Source organism: Taudactylus pleione, unplaced genomic scaffold (genome assembly GCF_031769625.1).
Source record: "Taudactylus pleione unplaced genomic scaffold, aTauple2 ptg000250l, whole genome shotgun sequence".
Taxonomy (NCBI): Eukaryota; Metazoa; Chordata; class Amphibia; order Anura; family Myobatrachidae; genus Taudactylus; species Taudactylus pleione.
In genome coordinates this window covers 8389776-8408244 of record NW_028284652.1, presented here as the reverse complement: position 1 = coordinate 8408244, position 18469 = coordinate 8389776, and the positions used below count along the sequence as shown (strand labels likewise).

At 43.9% G+C, this 18469-nt stretch overlaps 1 protein-coding gene across 1 annotated transcript; it reads right to left on the bottom strand.

Annotated features, from left to right (window-relative positions):
* Window positions 1-2736: 2736 nt before the first annotated feature.
* On the bottom strand, window positions 2737-17761 carry LOC148515378 (protein kinase C delta type-like). The gene is made up of 7 exons (XM_088480116.1): window positions 17750-17761; window positions 16428-16519; window positions 13818-13880; window positions 10757-10916; window positions 4317-4472; window positions 3772-3900; window positions 2737-2822 (listed from the first exon to the last, which is right to left on the bottom strand). Exons 1-7 carry the CDS (start codon window positions 17759-17761, stop codon window positions 2784-2786), a joined length of 651 nt encoding a protein of 216 aa, XP_088336242.1. The 3' UTR covers window positions 2737-2783.
* Between the last annotated feature and the right edge of the window lie 708 nt (window positions 17762-18469).

Here is an 18469-nt window from a genome sequence, read left to right as displayed (position 1 = left end):
CAGACCTTTAATGGATCATATAAATAAAGGCTAATAATGATAATAAGTTAAGTAATTTAATTAAAGTCCGGCCTCCACCTCCCCTCAATAGCCGGCCAATCACACGCCTGTTGTACTAATAATTATTTCACTAATCTAATTAGGTCCGGCCTCCACCTCCCCTCAATAGCCGGCCAGTCACACTCCTGTTGTTGTATTAATTATTAAGTATTCAAAGTAAATATTTAGCTTTTTAATTAAGAATTTAATAACTAATAATTGAAAATATTAAATTATTTACATTATTTAAATAATAGTTAATTATAAAATGTTTATTTTAATAATGATATCACCTATTGTGAAGACTATATTATCCTATTAATTAATTATTATTATTATTATTATTATATACTTAATATATCTAATTTAAGTGAACTACTGTGTGTGGAAAATTTGAATGTATTATGTATTTTGCCTCCGCTGGCAGTGTTCAGCCTTCTCTCGCTCCGGTGTTGTCTCTCTTCTAATGATGGTGAACACCTCCGCTGCATACTGACCATAATAGAACATAATATTAGATATTTATGAAGTCTTTTAATTAGAGACAATGCAAGTTTTGCAGATAAATATAATTATTTTGTTTTAGCAACATCACTTCATATTAGATTATTGTATACAGTGTATACAGTTGATTAACCCCTTTACTGCTGAAGATTTTTTCACGTTTATGCTGAGGTCATTTTATCATAATTCCGCTTGTCACATTCCAACATGAATATCAGTAATTTTTTTATATGGTACCTACACACATTATACATTGTTTTTGAAGACCTTGGGCTCTATTTACTACAATACGCATATTGAATGCAGATTGTAGTGAGATATTAACGACTGAATTCGCATTGCGAATTCAGGCAATATCACAGGGATTTACTACAGATCCCTTACAGGGACAGAGTTTGCGATAAAGCTCTGTCCCTGCGAATCCCCTTCGGAGCCTAAGCCCTGATCGCAGCCCCCCCGCCACCCCCCCTCCCTTAATTAAACTTACCTGCATGATCCGAGCCTCCGGTGATGTTCTCCATGCCTCCGGTCAGGTGATCTCCCATACTACATTGGGACCCGATCACCTGATGACCGGGCAGCAATGCACTATGGGAAACCAGCCGACCAGAGGGAGAACATCACTGGAGGCCCGATCACCGGTCCCTGAAGTCAGGTAAGTAAATTTTTTTTTTTATTATTATTATTTTATTTTTTTGCAGTGATCAGCTTGCGGTCTGTTTAGACCACACAGCTGATCACTGGGACCGGCTCCGGGCTCTGCTCTGCCTTTTAGAGCAGAGTAGGAGCCCGGTAACCGGGGGAGACCTCCAGGTGGCGTTATTATCACAGGGCTTTCCCCGATATTTTTTTACAATTTATATTTAGTAACTTTGGCCAGATCACATTTCCCATTACAATTATGGGAAATGCGATCTGATTACTAAAAATAAGTGATACTTAGGGGTTGGAGTAGAATTTTACGAAATCTACTCCAATTGCCCTGTAATAACTATAGGTGATACTAAAATAATGTGAAAAGGGTGTGAAAACACCTTTTTTCACTTTATTTTAGTCAAAATAATGTTAATAAATAGAGCCCCTTGTGTTTTCAGAAATTATCAATTTTATTCATTCTAACACATAAAACAAAATATACCCAAAGGGCCAAGAAACTTCAAGAAAGGAAACAAAAGCAAATGTGATTATTTTTTTGTCTTATAAACACCACAAATAATTACTTCAAGGCTCCTGTTTCACTAATAATCCATATTTCCATAAGCAGGATTCTATGTGTAGGGTTAGCGTTAGGGTTTCAGATTTTTGCTGTCTCATTTTAAACTCTTAGGGGTAAATTTACTAAAGTGAGAGTTTTCAGAAGTGAAGATGTTGCCCATAGCAACCTTCCAGATTCTATTTAATATATAACTGGCAACCTTCTAGAAGATAATAGCTAGAATCTGATTGGTTGCTATGGGCAACATCTCCAGTTCTAAAAACTCTCACTTTAGTAAATTTATCCCTTACAATGTGTAAGAAAAATATTACAATGTGTAAGAAGAATATTGGAATCTAACAAGGCCACTATCTTATACACAAGACAAACAAATGCATTAAATAAGGATCTTGTTTTGGTTTTTTTTTGACACAAGATGGGGAGATGTGAGCTTTAGAACAATGGGTGCAGGATGTGCAGTGCACATGGCCTCTATTGCAAAGGGGACCCTGTGCCACACTCCCTATACCCACTAAATAGACCCTACTGCATGCAGAGCAGTGATACTTGCCCCATATACCTGTGGCTTGTGGCATCTTCAGGTGATATTTTCAGACAGATGGTGCTGACCATTGTGCCAGGACTTTGATGATCTGTTGCACATGAGCCACCTTTCTGAAAATATCACCAGAAAGATGGATGTCTGTAAAAGGTATAGCTGGGGGCCCCCAGCACATGGGGGAGATAGGCCAGCTGTACACAGGCCTCACCTAAAACGTTATTACGCCTCTGCATATAATGTACATATTAACTGTATGTTACTCACTTCTCTGTATCTCCAGTTCTTCCAGGGCTTCAGAGATCAAACTCAGTCTGACTGATGATGGGAGATGGTAGGCCAACTGATGTAACTTGGGCTGATGCATGGAGGCCGGCTGTTCTTAACACAGGCTGGATGTTCTGCTGAACCCAAAGGGACATCATAAGGAAATTTCCTGGTGGATGGAACTGCGATGTTGTTATAAGCTGCTCCTGTGGGTGATGGTTACACTGACGTCTGGGGAGGAGATACCTTCACTGGTGGCTGCAGGCAGAAGAATCATCAGACATATCTCACATGAAAGAGGTGAGGAAAAATATCTTCTGAACATGTGGAGCATATAGGGTATAAGTGTCATTACCAGTGTTTAGCATCATCACTATTTCCTACAGTAGAAGCTCAACTGGATCTGAGTATACATTATGTATATGCATACTGTATATTATTTATGTATGCTGATTTATATATAAGACTAACCTTAGTATATGTGGCAATTAAACACCAGTGTATGGTCACACAATATAACCCAGCACCTAGCCCCATGAAAGGATGTAGCCTATCCCTCCCATGGCTCCCATAGGGGCTGATTCTGAGGTGGCCACAGAAGCGCCTGCAAGCTGCATATATTGACGGTCTCCTGTCTGCAACTAAATAGAAATGGTGATATAAAGCCCTTCCCTTTTGTACATCTGTGCATCCGAATGTGCAGGGACATTCAGTGTCCGTACATGCAGTAATATGGATTTGTGCGTACTTAAACACACCATTGGTCGCACCATTAAAACGTGCCCCAGCCTTATGACAGGTACAGTTTCTTCATCCAAGTATGGCCTCCTGTGAGCAAATGAGTGCCTGTGTACATAACCACTTTCTCTGACACACCTGCGACACACATGTAACACGTCTAATGATGGACCATCTCCGTGCGTGCACTTAGTCACCTCGCTGTCATCCCCAGGATGGCCCATTACATTTACATTACACTTCTCCCTGCATGTGTCTGATATCACAGCTGTGACTCTGTACAGACACAATCAGAACACAAGCGCGGTTCCACTTAGACACATGCAGTAGCAGAATATCGCTCCACTACATCCACCATCAGCAGTGCATACACCTCTGCATCACCCCCATGGCCTAATGAGGGGTATGATAGGCAGTAGGGAGACATGATTAGTGTCATATACTTTATCTACCACTTCTATGTCCTTACTTTGCCGGGTATGAAAGGGGGCTGCACACGAAGAGCTTCTAGCTCTGCCCAATCTATACCCTGGAAGAACGGATGGTGGCGAATTTGGCCGTTCACACCCAGACGTAGTTTAGGGTCTTCACACTGGAGCTGAAAAGGGCAACATGAACATAATTAAAATGACAGCTCAGCTGCTAATTGATCCCTGTATAGTGACATATTTGGCAGCAGTATAATTCAGTGATGTGTTGTCAGAGGCAAACAAGTAATGTATTATTATATTACCCCAAACATCTAGTTTAGGATAAATGTAGCATAAACTATGACACAGGTAAAGTGACTCCTGCAGCGCTGATTGATCTGGGTTGGAGTTTTCTTCAGTCTCCACTTATGTATGAGTGTCAGAAAGGTGGCAGCACTAAAAGTAACCTGACATATGTAATATACACTTTCTCCATATATAGCTACCTGTACATTCATAGCAAGTACAACTACATGATAGATATCAGAGAATGGGAGCTTTATAGATATAACAGACATCCTCTTACCCAGTGCTGCACACTCACCGCTTCAATGATGTCCCTTGTGTCAGGGCTCAGGTTAAAGCCTGGTAATGCAGAGAGCTCACAGTCGAACCGGGATTTTCCAGTTGTCATGCGGAAAAGTACCACTCCAAGAGCGTACCAATCAACACCGGCGTCGTACTGATGTTTGAAGAGCATCTGTCAATATAAGGAGAAACAGTTCACTAAATTAGTCATTATTATATATGGGAAAGTATAATTGGGCTGTGACCACTGTGCAATAGTCACAGAGAGGTACATACAGGCAGGGGCGCCGAGAGGGGGGGGAGCGGGTACAGATTATCTGGGACCAGGCTTCCTGAGGGGCCCGGCAGGGGCCAGGTCCGGTGCCGCCCCCCCCTCCCTCAGAGCAGCCCAGCACACAGCGTGTGCTGAGCTGCAGAGGCAGACTGCTCACGCCTCCCCCTGGCTTTGAGAAGGGCTGAGGGGGCTCAGAGCGCCCCCCCTCCCCAGCACGCGGGAAGGGGGTGTGGCCACACCTCCCATGATTAGGCCACATGCCCTGTTACCCGGGCCCGCCATGGCTCTTGGCGAGCCTGCATACAGGGAGGACACTGCATGATACTATGTGACTATGAATGTTATATACATCTAATGTATGCCTGTAGCATATAAATATGTAATCACCACCCTACACTTGTCACCGGCTGTAAGGAGTGTGAGTTATGTGACAATGTATAGATGTAGCAAGTATCAGCATTTTCTATAACTCTGGGTTATCCTGTTACTCACCTGTGTACAGCTGCATTACATCACATTGCAGTAAGGGGGCAATATGATTATCTGTGATGTGTGGTCATGGTGTGCGGCTGTGCACATCACGAATAATTACTGTGCACTCCTATGGGGGTGTGAGGTTACATGATGCATGTTGTGCCTGTGATGTGCAATATTCAGACGGCAAATCTCAAGCATCACAAGTTATTGGATTTTCCTCTAAGTGTATTTCGTAAAGCATAATATTAACATTCCCTGCAACAGCTTTTCCTACCTCCCAATGGCAGTTTGAGAAAATCAGACTGCAGATGTGTCCTCGTACATCTAGCTTCCTTGCGCGTTAAACAGCTCTACTAATCGCGTCATGCCGTGGCGTGACTCAGTAGCACAGATCATCTTTCGTGCGACTTTTTACCTTTAAATGTGTCTTTATCACATAGTGCTGCAAACAGATCGCACAAGCAGCTTCTGCTGATTAAAATGATATGCAGCATGTCTATGTTCTGTGCATCTGCGGGTGTATCTGCATGCAAAACGTTACGTTACAATGTTACAGCCACTTACACTGTAACGTAGCATTTCACATGCAGATACACCCGCAGACACACAGAGAACATAGACATGCTGCATATTATTTTAATCAGCAGAAGCTGCTTGTGCTAGCTATTCGCATCACTATGTGAATAAGACGCATTTAAAGGTAAAAAGTCGCATGAAAGATGATCTGCGCTGTCGAGGGCACATGGAGCTTCCACATTTTGTGTGACGCGACTTGTAGCTCATGGAGGATAGATGTATGTGGACACATCTGTACGCATGTTAGATGAATGAAAACTTAATACATGCATGCCGTGCTTTGAGAATTAAATTACTATGTTGCTGACACAGTTTAAACCACCCATCCCACATAGAATATGTATTTTTTTATTGTAAGTTAAGTACCTATTAAACATACATTGCATTCCATTACCTACTTTACCTTAATGTGGTCTGAGTGGAGGTAACTGCCAGTCACTTGCAGAAAAACACACATGGCTGAATAACAGAGAACTGCAAGTGGTGAACATTTGTCCCTGCCCAGACTTTAGATGCTGACAGACATAGCATGCCCCCTCCCCAATCCTATAACAGGGAGACCGCAAGGATGGGGTACCTCTCCTATAGTGAAAACTTGCTCCAGACTGGTCAGTGCAGGGCTGGTGACTTTATAAGGAGGAGCAATGTATAAACAGTGTGTTGCCAGCCCATGGTGGGCTCTTCCTGGCCAGCCTTGCCAGTGTGGGTTGGGTAATAGGAAGATTGAGGCCCGTGTGGTAAACATTTTGCAAACTTAAAGAACCATTAGCCAGCTGCCCATTATCCATAGGAGGTGCTGACAAAAATCCATCAATATACACAAATAAAGAAAAAACTTTTATGAATCAAAACCCTTGTTCCCCAGGTTTATAGACATAATGTTTCCCTTTTTGTTGATCTGCTGTAGTCCATATAGGAAATACACTCTTCTTACTTCTTTCTTGCTTGATTCATCCCACAAACCCTGAGATAATAAGATTCAAATAATGACTATGCAGAGTCCAAATCGTGCACCCCTTCATATGTAAATAAACACCCCTGAAAGCCACCTTACTATATTTGTCCTGCAAAGTGACATTCTGGGCTTTGTAACATACTGCCAGTCCTTTCATAAAGTCTAAGCACAATGTGACCAGGCTGGGCTAACTAGGGAAGCAGGTTCCCCCTCCCTATGGACAATCAGCCCTGGCCTAAAAGCCCAAAACTTTTCTAAGTGCTCTAGGGTGGTGGGCATAGAGGTAATAATTAATAGTAATAATAATATTATTTTTTACAAGTGAAGTATTGGTCCCACCAAGCTCTCTTAATGAGATGTCAAGTTGTTTTTTGAGAAGTGCAATAGAAAATCAGCCCTAACCCTGCGTATCCCTGCACAGATAGGTCTGCTAGAATAAATATTGAAATCTCTTATTTTGAGTAGGTGATTATTTGAATAAATAATATTTTCTACACTGTACTGACACCTATAGCTGGCGGCCATCCAAATAGCTTCTTGTTCACGCACTATGTGGTTCTTACCCCTGACTGCTGCAACTGTGCTAGTCTAGGGAGTAGTGACCCTCCCCTCCTTTCATACTGTACATAGACATGCTCTAGACAAGCTCTGCTGAATTATGATAGACATAGGAGCCAATTCTAAATAGGGGTAATACATATGGATAACTAGGGAGGTACGTTACAGGATTAGCCTATACAATAGGTTAGAGAGGTATTGGTGCAAAGTGTCTGTTGCCTATTGTCTGTTTTTTTTCCCTAAAATCTAGTATTTGTAAAACCCCTATTTAGGAATAACCAACAGATCCTAAAAATCTGTTCAGGCGCAATAATAACTGAAACTAATATAGCAGATGTTTATCCTAATAGCAGCTCCCAAAAAAGTTTTCTGGGGATACTAAATAGTGAACAATATTGAAAGACCATAAAGGCACATAGGGAGCTCTTAAAATACTTCTTTAATATAATTATTTAGACATTTATAATCTAAATATCACATAGAATTTATAAAAGTTATACACATATTAAAGGCTAAAAAATGAATACAAAGAGAGTCAGGTGTTCCAATAGGACTGAGGATTTCTCCCACCGCTGCTACTTTGTGACTGTGTCCGGGGATTGATATCTGCGCAGGCGGTGAGCTGATCTTACAACGAGGAGGTTGAGATTTATGCCAGTCTTTCAGACACATTGTTACTTTCAAGTGACTATTACTATTGGAATTCTTTCCATCAATAATTAGGCTGTGGATTTTTTCCTACGGAGCTCCCTATCTAGAAAGCCTGCGTTTGCCCCTGTGTTTCAGTAAAACCTGAATAGTGCTCTGCATCTGCAAAGCATGATTGTTGACATACAGGAAAAATCTAAGGCTGAGCATAGACACCAGTAGACAGTGGCGGGCTGGGCCGGGGGGCAGGGTGCCATGTACCCCCCAGGCCGCAGCACCATGCGGGCCACGGGCCGCGGCAGTCTGCATCTCTGTGACACAGGCTGCACCGTGTGTGTAGCGCTGAACGGACGGAGTTCGGTCAGCGCTACACTGACTAACACACAGCCGCCGGCTCCGGCCGCTGTGTTTGTTTTGATCAGCAGCCAATGAGAGTCTGACAGACTCTCATTAGCCTCTGCTGCTCCCACTGCAGGAGCCGCTCCATCTTCTGGCTCCCGCAGTGGGTAATGGGAGAGGCGTCATGACGTCTCTCCCATAATGCAAAGCGGCTTGGCCTGGGAGGACAGACGGAGGAGCGGATAGCGGCGGCGGGAGCGGGGATTCAGGTAAGTGTTGTTTTTTTTTTTTTAATTACATGTGTCTACTGGGGGGTGGGCTGGCACTACAAAGGGGGGACTACTACTACTGGGGACTACTACTGCTGGAGGCACTACAAGGGGGGGGAACACTACTACTGGGGACTACTACTACTGGGGGCACTACAAGGGGGGGCTACTACTACTGGGGGCACTACAAGGGGGGGATTACTACTACTGGGGGCACTACAAGGGGGGGACTACTACCAGGGGCACTATAAGGGGAGGGGACTACTACTAGGGGCACTGCATAGGGGGGAGGGGACTACTACTAGGGGCACTACATCGAGGGACCACTGCTGGGGGCTCTATATAAAGGGCAATACTGGAGGTACTGAATAGGGGGGAGACTACAACTGGAGCCACTATTTAAGGGGCACTGCATAAGAGTTACCACTATTGGGGGCACTGCATGGGGGGGTGGACTGCTACTGGGGGCACTATATAAGGGGCACTGTATAGGGGGTACCACTATTGGGGGCACTATATAAGGGGCTTACTACTGGGGGCACAAGGGGCACTGCACAGGGGGGACCACTACTGGGGGCACTATATAAGGGCCTTACTACTGGGGGCACTACAGGGGCTGCATTACTGGGGGCATTACAGGAGCCGCACTACTGGGGGCACTACAGTGGACATTACAGGGGCCGTATTACTGGGGGCACTACAGGGGCCTTACTATTGGGGGCACTACAGGGGCATTACAGGGGCTGCACTACTGGGGGCATTGCAGGGGCCGCACTACAGGGCCTTACTATTGGGGGGACTACAGGGGCCTTACTATTGGGGGCACTACAGGTGCCTTACTACTGGGGGCACCACAGGGGCCTTACTACTGGGGGTACTACAGGGGGCTTACTACTGGGCGCTTCATATGTGGGCACTACAAGGGCCTTACTATTTGGGGCACTACAGGGGCCTTACTACTGGGGGCATCATATGGGGGCACTACAAGGGCCTTACTATTGGGGGCACTACAGGAGCCTTTCTACAGGGGCCTTACTACTGGGGGCACTACAGGGGCCTTTACTACTGGGGGCACTGCAGGGGGCATTACTACTGGGGGCACTACTACAGGGGGCATTACTTTTAGGGGCATTATTACTGCTGGGGGCACTGCGTAAGGGGCACCATTACAGTGGGCATTGCATAAGGGGCACCATTACAAGTGGACATTTAGTGTTTTAGGGGAACTACTACTGTGGCCATTGTGTAAGACCTAAGTTAGGGGGGACCCTTAAAAATGTTGCTATGGGACCCAAAATGTTCTAATTACACCCCTGACACTGTGTGTGTCTATGTATGTATATATATACATATATATATATATATATATATATATATATATATATGTGTGTGTGTGTGTGTGTGTGTGTGTGTGTGTATATACATACATACTTCTGCCTGCGCCCCCCTCTTCATACTCATTTAGCCCCACGAGTGAAAATGAGTTTGCACAGGTGGAGTGGCAGATAATGCATAAAACAAAGATAACAGCACTAATCTGGACAATTTGCACAATAAATGTATTTAATAACAATTGCATAAGAACATATATATAAAATCAGTATAGAAACATAAAATAAAATTGCATCATCCAATCCACCATGTATAGAACTAGTCCATGAGTGCTCAGAAGCTAATTTGGAATCCAAGAGTAACAGTGCTCGATTGCTGTAATATTAGTCCAAGCTGAATAATTACCAAGTCCAATGTCCAGTATAAGTGTGGGGTCCTAATTAGCATTGCTGGCAGGCTTCTGCAAAAGTCCGGTCCCCTGGGCACAGGTTTGGCGATGAGCTGGTATAGTTAAATGGGCACATAGGTAAACCATGCGACTGGCACTCTTCTGATGTTTGGAGTAGATGGTGGAGGATAAAAACAACCAAGGGCTGACACGTTTCGCTGTGCCAAAATCACAGCTTTATCAAAGGTCAAATGGAGTGGCGGATAAGTTTTGTGTTTTATATATATTTCATATATATTATATATAAATATTTTTTTAACACAAAACTCATACGCCATTCCACCTGTGCAAAGTCATTTTCACCTGAGGGACTAAATGAGTACGGGGAGGGGGGGCCGGGGGCGCATGCAGAAGTTTTGCCTAGGGTGCCTAGAAGTCTAGCACCGGTCCTGATTACACATGCTATATGGTAATTGTAACCATCAAGACATTGCCCCCGAAATAACAGAGAGGAGATCAATATGGATAACTGTAGAACTACGCCACTCTCTGATCCATATTGACCTTAGTACATAGACCCATTATATATGAATAGCCCTAGTATGCCCTACACCTTACTACTATATCAATCTAGCCTCACCTCTGGGGCAATGTACCCTCGTGTTCCTACATATCCGGTCACTCCATGAAGCTGGTGTACCGCCAGCCCAAAGTCGGCTATTTTAATATGGCCGGCATCATCAATCAGGATGTTTTCTGGTTTTATATCTCTGTAAAAAGGGACATTTTGCACTTTCTTCCTTAAGGACTTATTAGAGTATAGACAGTATATGATATACATTTTAAGCACCATAAGTGACTAAGGCTAATTTGCAAATGTGGTAAATGCATCTCCCGGAGAACAAAGGACATTTGCACATGGCTGGATCATGGCATTCCCATGTTATGGGGCAGCAGCAAGGACCATAACCTAGATGTATACCTTCATGTGTGGTTAGTGAAGAAATAGGGGAGATTGTGTAATGTGTTAGCAGCACAGGTCTGTATTATGTGGTGTGGCTCATACATAATATCATTGTGGTCCTTAGAAATATAAACCTGGTTTGTTGTTTTTCTTTTTTAACCCTTTCAGTAGTCAGTAAAAGTATTGTGTCTGTATGCATAGAATATGCCCTCCCTGTGTATTTGCACTTACACTTATGTAGTTATGTAGTGTAAGATCACCAGAGTTTAGGGGAGAAACCTATATAGGTCCACATACACCAGTAGCGCAGATGTCACTTTCCCACATACTGTATCTATACTGACCTGAATATCAGCTTTCAAGGAATCCTATTACATAACTAAAAGGGGCTCAGTGCAGAATGCTCAACACAATGGGTGCGCGTTATAGTCATATCCAGTAATCACATAACTATTTAAAAAATAGATCATTATTTATTACACATAATAAAAGAAGATTATAGTCAAAAATCTTGCAATTAATAATCACACACACTGCAAATATACTTAATCCCTGGGACCTTTATGCTTCTGGACATCAATTCCACCTGACAGTAACCGCTATCTGGTCTGCACAGATTGACGGCAGGCCAGTAAGCCCGACAGTTCTATATACGGAGCGGCCGCCCATTTACTGGAGACACCTTGAAGTATATACGGAGAGGCCACCTGTCAGGTGTGTGATACTGTATTTGCAGCAGGAGAAACTCTCCCTTTGGCCGTATATTAGATCCAGCCACAGGAGCCACCTGCTGATTGTGGGGTGGCAGCTGTAGCGGTGGCCGGTGGGACAATCCAGATCCACAGGATACTTTGCCATTTGATAATTTAAATGCACCTTTATAAAGGAACTGGAGCAGCAGACCTACTGTACCTTACACTAAAGGAGGACTTCTGGGAACTCTTCCGGCTCCAACTCTCTATACATCTGGTACTATACCATCATAGATGTTCACCTGATTATCAATTTATTTCCTCCCATTATTGGTCTTGAGGAGGTGAGCATACTGACAGACACTGCCAATATATGTGGTCTGGACTCCAACTGACTTATTATATATGTGCATGTCCTTTTTTCTTTTTGTGTTTGGTCCATCCGGATTAGGTATATTGGTCGTGTGTGTAACTAATTGCTAGATTTTTATCTAAAATCTTCTTTTATTATGTGTAATAAATAATTATCAATTTTTAAAATGATTATGTGATTACTGGATATGACTATAGCGTGCACCATTGTGCTGAGTATTCTGCACTGAGCCTATTTTAGTATTAATGAAACAATCCAGTTTTGCTTATTGGGGAGCAGCGTTTTATAGTCTTATTTATTGGTTCTGAGTAATTGCATTTTCAGTACTAAGAGGTGCACCCTGATATAGAGCCACTTTGGTGACTCTTTATTTCTATTGCATAACTAATCATCATTCTAACAATTAGCACCTAATGAAGTGCCAACTATTGGTCTGTTTGGGTGTTGTATGTAATATTGATATACAGAATATCAACATTCATTACGTCAACATGGTAGGAATGTCAACATGTTCAGTATGTTGACATTAAGGATTCCTTCAATAGCGGTGACATAGTGAGCTGACTGATACTATTATTAAATAAGTGGCTTATAATACGTGCAGTATTAAGTTGATCAGTACCTTACTTTATTATTATTACTTTTCTCCTATGTCCCACTAGATTGTGAAAGCGGAAGATAGTAGGAGCTGTACACAATACAGATAAATAACTATTTTAATAAATGATAATCCCCTTTTTGGCAGCAGTGTAAAAATACTAAGATATGGATACAGACAACTGAAATTGCAACAATATAATTAATTATTATTCCACCACAAATCTCCTGCTACATTAGTAGCCTAATATGATATAGGGGAATTAGTTGCTAGAAATTATAATACTGTTTGTCTACGAATAAAGGACCCTAGGGGTCGTTCACAGTGATAAGATCTGAACATCATTTAAAAGAAACACTGTTTTATGACTTGTACTATCATAAGTATATAGATTGCCATAAATAGGAGAAAATAATTTATTATTACAAAGGCAGCGATATTTGGCAAATCTTTTAATTTCACTTTATTTAATTTTTTAAATCATTCACAATTTATGTTTTTGTTTATTTCTTTAGTTGTAAGAATTGAGTTATTGATTTTATTTATATTTCGCCATGTGGTACCCTATTAATATATTTTAATGAAGTGACCAATAAAGATTATATGTTTTAATATATAAAGATTACTATAACAATTTGTGGAATATAATAAGTGCATTAGAGTGCACCAAATAGTAGGACTCTATTCTTTTTTCTTTTTCTAATATACAAGTAACAAGGGCTGATATCTATTGAGATGACAACTCTAAGGGACAAATGTTACAGCATCTGATTTGCGAAGAATCCAGATTTTGCAGGTGGATATAAAGAGACAATTCTTATAATGGCAAAACCAGGTTGGTTGCTTTAAATCATTCTGCACTTTTGGCAAATTGAAGCTGTTCCATTTGGCCCTGAGACTAGAAAGTAGTAAACTAATAAGACGCCTGCCCGAGTTAGTGACTATGTGTTAGGGAGACTATTAAGCAAATAACTTCCATTGTAAGAACAGTTACTTCTGGGAAGAATATGTACATGGTAATTCCGGAAGTGACATTTCTTCTGTATAATAAAATGAGGGAGAAAATGTAGATACCGGTGTATGAAGCCCATGTCATGGAGATACTGTAGTCCGGACACCAACTCTGCAGCGTAGAATCTGTGACAGAAGAAATGTAAAATGTTAAAATACAGGTTGAGTCTCCCATATCCAAAATGCTTGGGACCAGGGGTATTTTGGATATGGGAATATTCTGTATTTAGGAATATTTGCATAAAATAATGAAAGATCAGTGGTCCGCCCACCCAGCCCGGGTACAGCCACCGCGCTGACACAGACACCTTTAGTCTGCCATCAAAAGCGCTATCACCGACAACAGCAGCACGTGGCACAGCCACACCAGGAGCCACAGTACACAGAGAGCAGCCAGCTTATCAAGCGCTGCACACCACCAGAGACTGACGATCACCATCCCCTTATCGCAACGCCTACCCAGGCACCTACCGGTAGGTAAGTTGTACATTGTGCGGGACGCCGCCACATTACTCTCCCCAGACAGACTTCCACCACCACACTGCCGGGAGTTAAGACTGTTGACCAAAGGTCCAGTCTTAACTCCCGGCAGTCTGATGCAGAATTGCACAGCAAGGAGCCCCCTAAAAGGGTCCACCCACCTTCCCCCCCGTGCAACCATCCTTCTTTACCCCCTTATACCCCTGGGTCAATTGTTTTCAAGCAGCACTGTGTCTACTTCAATAAAGCCTTTGACCCAACATCACCGTCTTAGTCTCTGTTACATATATCGTCAATACCCACTCACATCACACACTCCCACTTCCTTCAGAGAGCGCGCCTTACTCTCATTCTACTAGTCTAAAACCCAGGTAGGAACAGGTACTCCTACCATAGGCGCAGCACTCCCACACCCACCACCCCCCTCCCCTCAAGATACACGCACATCCCCTCTCCCTACCTCTTTCCCTCCCCAATCCCCCCCCACTCCACCCCTACAGCCATACTAGTGAGCGCGGTTCACCTCCTTCATCTAATATCTTACAGGTGTGTACCCAAATTTTGAGTGTCTTCTATCTCTGCCACAGTTATATATATTATTTATATGTTATATATTTTTTACTTTCGATTCATTGTTTTATTTTTTATATATATTTACTTTAAATGCAGAGTTCTCAACATATATATTGTTATACAGTAGCGCTTGTATTTACATAGTTTTCGTTTTTAAACATTTATAATTAGCTGCTTTTACAACAAGCGCGAGATATTTATTTCATTTTTTTATAGTACAGGTACAGTCAGTGGGGCCATAACGCAGGTAAGGTCAGTGGTGGCATAGTACATGTAATTTCAGTGAGGGCATAGTACAGGTAAGGTCAGTGGTGGCTTAGAGCAGGTAAGGTCAGTGGTGGCTTAGAGCAGGTAAGGTCAGTGGGCCCATAGTGCAGGTAAGGTCAGGGGGGGCATAGCGCAGGTAAGGTCAGTGATGGCATAGTGCAGGTAATTTTAGTGGGGGCATAGTACAGGTAAGGTCAGTAAAGGGATAGTACAGGTAAAGTGAGTATGGGCATAGTACAGGTAAGTTCAGTGATGGCATAGTGCAGGTAATTTCAGTGGGGGCATAGTACAGGTAAGGTCAGTGGGGCCATAGCGCAGGTAAGGTCAGTGGGGCCATAGCGCAGGTAAGGTCAGGGGGGCCATAGTGCAGGTAAGGTCAGGGGGGCCATAGTGCAGGTAAGGTCAGGGGGGGCATAGCTTAGGTAAGGTCAGTGATGGCATAGTGCAGGTAATTTCAGTGGGGGCATAGTACATGTAAGGTAAGTGAGGGCATAGAGCAGATAAGGTCAGTGGTGGAATAGAGCAGGTAAGGTCAGTAAAGGGATAGTACAGGTAAAGTGAGTATGGGCATAGTACAGGTAAGGTCAGTGAGGGCATAGTACATGTCAGGTAAGGTCAGTGGTGGCATAGAGCAGGTAAGGTCAGTAGGGGCATAGTACATGTAAGGTCAGTGGGGGCATAGTACATGTAAGGTAAGTGAGGGCATAGAGCAGCTAAGGTCAGTGGTGGAATAGAGCAGGTAAGGTCAGTAAAGGGATAGTACAGGTAAAGTGAGTATGGGCATAGTACAGGTAAGGTCAGTGAGGGCATAGTACATGTCAGGTAAGGTCAGTGGTGGCATAGAGCAGGTAAGGTCAGTAGGGGCATAGTGCAAGTAAGGTCAGTGGGTGCATAGAATAGGTAAGGACATAGTAGAGGTAAGGTCAGTGGTGGCATAGTGCAGTTCAAGCCAGTGGGGGCATAGTACAGATCAGGTCAGTATTGTCATAGTACAGGTGAGGTGAGTGGTGGCATTGAGCAGGTAAGGTCAGTGGTGGCATAAAGCAGGTAAGGTCAGTATTGGCATAGTGCAGGTAATGTCAGTGGGGGCATAGTAGGTAAGGTCAGTATGGGCATAGTGCAGGTGAGGTCAGTGGTGGCATAGTGCAGGTAATGTCAGTGGGGTCATAGTACAGGTAAAGTCAATAGGGGCATTGTAGGTAAGGTCAGTGGTGGCATAGTAGGTAGGCTCAGGGGGACCATAGTGCAGGTAAGATCAGTGGTGGCAAAGTGCAAGTAATGTCATAGGGGTCATAGTACATGTAAGGTCAATAGCTGCATAGTAGGTAAGATCAGCTCATTGATAGATCTTACGTTGCAGCGCTGGTCTCAAGGCAGCCTCTTCGGCACAGGAGCTGGTGTAAGTCTCCCCTGCTGGCGTATTCCATCACAAAACCAAAGATGTTCTATCAGAGGACACAGACAGTATAGTCACAATAATCACCAACTCTTTTACAGAGTGACTACTGTATCTCATTATAAATGTGTGGGGAAATTATTTTAAAGCAAGCTCTAAAAATGTATTTAGCCATTCTTCCCATGACAATAAAACATACTATGATATATATGTATAAATCAAGTTGCAGGTGGCACTCACAGTAGCACTCACAGCAAGAATAATAAACAGGCACAGGAGGAAATCAGTTCTGAACATGTATAGTGCGTGTGGTGCCATATGCAGGGGCTGGCTGGCAACTTTTAGCCTGGGGGGCAAATGCATGCAGGTGGCCCTGGCAGAGGAGTAGCGTGTAGCCAGGGTGCCCGGAGCATGTGCGTGCTTAGGCCCCCCCCTCAAGTGTTCCAGGGAGGAGGCGGGTCCATATGGAATTAATGTAAAGAAAAAATAAAGATATGGGACAGCCCCCTGTAGTGGTTCCCATATGCAGTGCCCCCTGTGCCCCAGGAGAGGACACCCTTATACAGGCCACCAATAGTGATCCTCCTATGCAGTGCCCCTTATACAGTACCCCCAGTAGTGGTCCCCCCTGTGCAGTGCCCCTTGTGCCCCCAGTAGTAAGCTTCTTATATAGTGCCCCCAGTAGTGGTCCCCCCTGTGCAGTGCCCCCAGTAGTAATCCCCTTATATAGTGCCCCCAGTAGTGGTACCCCTTATGCAGTGCCCCCAGTAGTAGATCCCCCCTTGTAGTGCCCCCAGTAGTAGTCCCCCCCTTGTAGTGCCCCCAGTAGTAGTCCCCCCCTTGTAGTGCCCCCAGTAGTAGTCCCCCCCTTGTAGTGCCCCCAGTAGTGCTCTCTCCCCCTTGCAGTGCCCCCAGTAGTAGTCCTCCACTTTGTAATGCCCCCAGTATTAATCCTACCATTGTAATGCCCCCAGTAGTAGCCCCCCCTTGTTGTGCACCCAGTAGTAATCCCGCTTGTAGAGCCCCCAGTAGTGCTCTCACCCTTGTAGTGCCCCCAGTAGTGTTCTCTCCCTTGTAGTGCCCCCAGTAGTAATCCCCCCCTTGTAGTACCCCCAGCAGTGCTCTCCCCCTTGTAGTACCCCCAATAGTAGCAGCCCCCCCTTATAGTACCCCCAGTAGTGCTCTCCGCCTTGTAGTGCCCCCAGTAGTAATCCCCCCACTCCCACAGTACACACACACACACATACGTAATAAATAATAATAAAAAAAACACTCTTACCTGAATCCCCATCTACCGCCGCCGCCATTCGCTCCTCCGTCTGTCCTCCCGGGTCAGGCCGCTCTGCATTATTGGAGATACGTCATATGACGTCATGACATCTCTCCCATTACCCACTGCAGGAGCCGAAAGATGGAGCGGCTCCTGCAGTGGGCGCAGCAGCAGTCAGTGACAGTCTGACAGACTCTCATTGGCTGCCACTCTGGTAGCTGTGTGTTTGTAACTGTGTAGCGCTGACCGAACTCCGTCCGGTCAGCGCTACACGCGTGGTGCAGCCTGTGTCACACAGACACAGACAGCATGGCGCTGCGGCCGGGGAGGGCACATGGCACCCTGCCCCCCAGCCCAGCCCGCCACTGACCATATGGATACTGGTAGGTGGGTGATAATGCCACTGGGGCTCTTTTACCACTAGGGAGTGGTGGAGTGATGCCACTTGTGATCTATTCCCACTTGGGAATCTCTCTCCACTTGGGGATCTATTGCCACTGGTGGGTGTATGGGGATTTAGGACCCTGTGGGACACCCCATAGGTGCATTTTTTGTTTAATAAAATAGTTAAATACTTTATAAAAATATGTTCTTGACTTTATCATATAATTGAAGCAACAACAATTTTTGATAATGGTTTTGAAAAAATAATTGTCATTTGTTAAGTGTCAGTCTTGAAAATAGTCCCAGAAATACACCGACCTAATTACACGTTATGGGAGTCTCTAA

Excerpts from the sequence above, each read along its gene's own strand:
- LOC148515378 (XM_088480116.1), bottom strand. Across the intron at positions 10,917-13,817 it reads GACATGGGCTTCATACACCG|GAAGAAAGTGCAAAATGTCC; the intron begins GTATCTACATTT and ends TAAGTCCTTAAG. Across the intron at positions 2,823-3,771 it reads CCCCTTTCATACCCGGCAAA|CCACCAGTGAAGGTATCTCC; the intron begins GTAAGGACATAG and ends TTCTGCCTGCAG.